Source organism: Corvus brachyrhynchos, unplaced genomic scaffold (genome assembly GCF_000691975.1).
Source record: "Corvus brachyrhynchos isolate BGI_N302 unplaced genomic scaffold, ASM69197v1 scaffold68, whole genome shotgun sequence".
Taxonomy (NCBI): Eukaryota; Metazoa; Chordata; class Aves; order Passeriformes; family Corvidae; genus Corvus; species Corvus brachyrhynchos.
The window spans coordinates 1,737,740-1,742,736 of NW_008240039.1; the positions used below are offsets into that span (position 1 = coordinate 1,737,740).

General features: G+C 43.0%; 1 protein-coding gene across 1 annotated transcript in view; it reads right to left on the reverse strand.

Annotated features, from left to right (window-relative positions):
• Positions 1 to 4,108: 4,108 nt before the first annotated feature.
• The window catches only part of UBE2J2 (ubiquitin conjugating enzyme E2 J2), a 6,878-nt gene continuing 5,989 nt past the window's right edge, over positions 4,109 to 4,997 (reverse strand). The window contains exon 8 of the mRNA XM_017743973.1: positions 4,109 to 4,996. Coding sequence (XP_017599462.1) covers positions 4,835 to 4,996 — 162 coding nt within the window. The 3' untranslated portion in view covers positions 4,109 to 4,834. The remainder of the gene's footprint in view (position 4,997) is intronic.

The window sequence follows — 4,997 nt, forward strand, 5'->3', positions numbered from 1 at the left end:
CAGCGTGGATTTAGGGAAAATCAATCCTGGCTGTGTTTGGGAGAGTTCTGGCTGCTCCTGGGGGGATGGAGGGGTTGGAGCTGCATCCCAAACATCCTTTTCCCTATTTTGGGCTGGAATAAGTGGTGCCTCCCTTCCAGCCTCCTATTCCAGAGCACCTGGAGGGAATTGTTGGGCACATCCCAGCTTTGAAGCATCCAGCTTCCAAAAGAATTGGGGAATTCTGATGTCCTTTTAGGGGAATTCCGATGTTGTCCTTTTATAAAACAGCAAGTCCAGGAGCTCACAGGAACTGGGGGTTGATCCCTTCTCCCAGGATGAGTGGAAGCAACCTCAAGGTGTTCCAAGGAAGGTTAAAATTGGATATTTGGGAATTTTTTTCCCACAGGAAGGGTTGTAAAGCATTGGATCAGGCTGGGCAGGGAAGTGGTGGAATCGCCATCCCTAAAAAAACGTGGATGTGGCACCTGGGGATGTGGTTCAGGTTGGATTGGATGATCCTAAAGGTGTTTTCCAACCTGAACAGATTCCATGATTCCATGGAAGAGAAATAAATCCTTCTCTGAGCTCAGCATCACCACAGGAAAAATGGGAATGAGGAAGAAGGGAACAACATCAATTCTGCACCAGGACAGGGTGGAAGTGGAGAAAATCCTACAAGGAGCCACAGGAACGTTTCCAAACGGTGGGAAAATGGGAATCCCGGCCTTGGAAAAATTGTGTGCAGCCAGAGGAATGAAAAGTCAGGAAGAAATTGAGCTCTGATCCTTCAATCCCTGCTTCTGCAATTCCCATTTGCCTCAGGATAGGCCTGACCTATGCAGGGAATAATCTCCAAAGGGAAAAAGTGCAAAGGGTGGGATTTTCCCAGTTATTTATTGGAGATTTATCAAACAATTCCCAATCCTTGGCACGGAGATGGGGATTTTTGAAACCAGTGGCTGACACAAACCCCAAGTCCTGCTCCATAAAGATCAGGAGCAGGGAATAAACTCTTCCCTGGGATGGGATTCCCAGAGAAGCTGTGGCTGCCCCATCCCTGCGAGTGTCCAAGGCCAGCTTGGAGCAGCCCGGGATAGTGGGAGGTCCCTGCCCTTGGATGGGGTGGGAATGGCTGGGATTTAAACTCCCTCCAACCCAAAACATTCCAGGATTTTATGCTAATCCCATAGAAAGGCTCCCCAGGGAATGGTGACATTCCCAAGGCTGCCAGAGCTCCAGGAACGTTGGGACAACGCTCCCAGGGATGCACAGGGTGCGACTGGCGGGACCAGGAGCTGGATCCATGATCCTCGGGATCATTCCCAGCTCAGGATATTCCAGAATTCCAAAAAGACCCCGCTCCATTCCCGAATCCCGACGCGGCCGCGCCACCTCGTGGCCAATCCCCAAAACCACCGAAATTCCCGGAAAAACGGGAAAAAAATCCCTGCGGCTCCCAAGTTTCTCTCGCTCCAAATAGGAAAGAACCGGGGTGGGGCAAAGCTTTCAGCGCTAATTAAGAATTCCCAATTAATCCTAATGAACCCTCCTCACTCATGGCTCGGAAAACAATTTGTAGGAATATGGGAATGCTTGGAGTTTCTATTAAATTCATTCCTTTTCCTGTGGGGGTGATTTTTCCACTGGAAACGTGATTTTCCTGCTTTCAGAATAACATTTTTTCCATGCAAACGGCATCACCTCGTTCGGAATGTCCCTCCCTGACAAATTAACCGTTAATTGCCAATAATTATTAGTAGAAATTAATAATGATTAGCAGAAAGTATTCAAATCTATTCCAAAATTACCTTTAGGAACACAAGGTTTAAGGGAATAATTGGAATTATAAATGGGCAGGTGAAGAAAAGACACTGAGACATTGAAGGGAGGCTGGAAAATCCAACTGGAAAGGGAAAAAAAATCAGGAAAAATGCTGTTTTTTCATCCATATATTTCTATATTAATGAACTGAAATATTCCCAATTCCATTTCTTCCCAAGGATTTTTTTCCCAAGAACAGCCCCACAAAGTTAATTTCTCATGGATGTTTATTATGAACAAACATTACAATGCAGCCATTCCCACTCCTCGGGACATTCCTGGAGTGAGGGAACTTCCATGACCTTGGAATCTGCAGGGAAAAGGGGAGAACTTCCAAAAAATCCAGGATTTTTTAATTAAAAAATGAAGAGTTCTTAAATGTGGGAAAGCTCCCAACCATCAAATTATACCAATTTTACAGAAATGCATGGAATTGCAGCATGGAAGTCAAGGATTTATTCCAAGATTATATCCTGAGAGGGAAATTTGAATTTAATTACAGGGCATGGGAATTTTTCCTCCATGCTTTGGGAACAGGAAGCTCAGATCCTGCACTCTCAGGAGAACACAACCCCCCCAAAAAAAGGGAATAAAGATTCAATTCCCAAAGGCAAGGAGCTGGATCAAACTCCTGGAATCCACAGGGATTGCTCCCAGCATCCCACAAATGGCACCTGGAATGATTCTCAAGTCTTCCTCCAAATCCAGGGAATTAAAAATAAATCTGCAGTTGGAATTTTGGCCTTTAAATACAACCCATTTTTAGGGGGAAAAAAAAAAAAAAAACAAAAACCAAACCAACCCCACAGCATGTCCAAGGTTTCACCAAAGGAATTTTGTTCCCGATTTTCCACTCCCTAAAAACAGGATCCACCTTCAGGTGTAGCTTAAATCCCATTTTTTTTATGTCATAAAAAGCCTTTTATTCACTTTTTCCAGGGATTTTTCTTTGAGCTTGGTTAGGAACAGGTCTCAAAAGCTGCTCCCAAAGCCTCCTTTTGGGGATTTTTTTTGTGGATAAAAATTTCCATGGGAGAGGATAAAGGTGGATCAGCAATGGAAAAAGGCAGGAAAAGGCAGTGGGAGAACACAAAAAGGACTGAGAGGGGTTAAAATCTCAGCTCCAGGTGCTTCTGCTTGGAGAAAAAATCAGGGAAAAAACCAAAGCCAGCCTGAAAATCCCAGCCCTGCAGGAAAACCAGGACATTCCCACTCTTCCCAGCACAACTTTTCCAAGAGCTGGTCAAGCAAAAGAGGTAAATTAAAAAAAAAAAAAAAAAACAAAAGACAAGTAATAAATTAAGATTTGGTAAGAAAATAAATAATCAAGGATTTATACACCTATTTTAAAACCTAGCTTTTTTTCCCCACATCCTGAAGTCAGGAAAATCAGATTTAGGAATTTTTTTAGTGAAGATTTTCTAATCTCTGTTCTAATTTTGGGGATTCCTACCTAGAGCAGGGAACTGGTGACGTTTTGGGATGCTCTGAGTTCTGCCTCACGAGTTTTGCTTCAAAATTCAGGGGTTTGGGAGATTTTTTGCTTAAAATTCCTCAAGGAGAAGCTAAAAAAGAAGAAATCTGGAAGGGAAAATAAAGCAGTTCTGAGAAGATTCTTAAACACATGAGGAATTATTTATTTGGGGCTTTTTAGAATCATTCAAATAAGACTTTACCATGAAATTCAGGGGGTTTAGCCCTGTTAGGACCCTTTTTGTGGGGGTTTTGTCACTTCTGGAAGGCACAACCAAGTTTGCCTCTAAAACAAAGCATTTGGAGAAAATGAATTAAAAAAAAAAAAAATCAAGCAAACTGAATTAAAAAAGAAAAAAAATCAGACAGATTTGGGAAGTTTAGTGTTGGATACAGTGAAAGAAACCTCAGTATTTCATTTAACAACACCTGAAGGGGAAGTGTGAGGGAATCACACCTAAAAGGAAAATATTTCCAGATTTTCCAATGAAATTTGGGGTCGAGGGCAAAATATTTCCAGAATCCCAGATGAATTTTGGGGTTGGGGTTGTTTTTTTTTTTAAGACTTGAAGCAAAACTTGAAGCAAGTGGAACTAAACTGAAGGTTTTCCCTCAGCAGATGAATTTTGGGGTTGGGATTTGATGGTTTTAAAGAGTTTAAGCAAAACTTGAAGTGGAATGAAATTGAAAGGTTTACACAAACTCAGCTGCCTCTGAGGGAGCTGCTTCGTTATTCCCACTGAAATAATTGGAATTTTTCCCTTCCCAGGTGCTGTTCCCTCCATCCCCAGAGCCAAAAAATGCAGATTTTTGGAACACACAACCAACTCTCTCCATGGGGTGGGTGCACTTTTATTCTTTGTTTCACCAGTGGCCCCTCGTGATGAGAATGAACTGTTACAATTTCCCTCCCAAAATGAAAAGCTCCAAAGTGAACAACTCCAAACCAACACTGGATGTGGGAATTCCCACTGATTCCAAAGTTGTTGTTTTTGTTATTTTTTTGCCTTGCTGATGGCCAACTGCATTTCCTGGAGGCCAAAGAAAACCTGCAGTGATGTTGTGACAATTTTGACAACGCATTTGACACATTTGGTGTTGTTTTTCCCACTCATCTAATCACTACTGACTAGATATGCAAGGATGGGCATTTTATTTGAAATTAAAAGAAACCAAATTTCCTGTAAAATCAATATTCACCAACCCCTTTTCCCAAGTCCACGTGGAATCTCTGTTTGGATCCCTGCCCACCTGTCCAACCTCTTCCCTAAGGAAAATAAAAGATGCAGGAACGATGGGATTTTTAAAAATTCAATGGAGTAAAAAGTATGTGCTGAAGATTTCCCAATTTCAAACCACAGATGGGAGGAGAACTCTACAAATCAAAGCACTAAAAATGTAGTGTCTCATCAATAATGCTTTGACTTCTCAGCCAGCAGCAAAATCCGCTTCACCCAAACTCCCAACGCAACCCCATGGCAACAAATCCCAAATTTTATCCCAGTGCCAGAGCCAACTACCACTAAAATTTGGTCTTTTGGGGGGTGTTTTTGTCCCCTCACTCTTGTGCTATGCTCCTCAGGACGTACTTGACTGTGTAGGCAAAGGCTGCAAAGCCCACGATGACAAACAAGTTCGCCAGGGCTCCTCCCAAGAGTCCGTGGTTCCTGTGGGGCTGCTGGAGCCCGGCGGGGTGGGCTGGGGACAGGGGCACGTGCCCG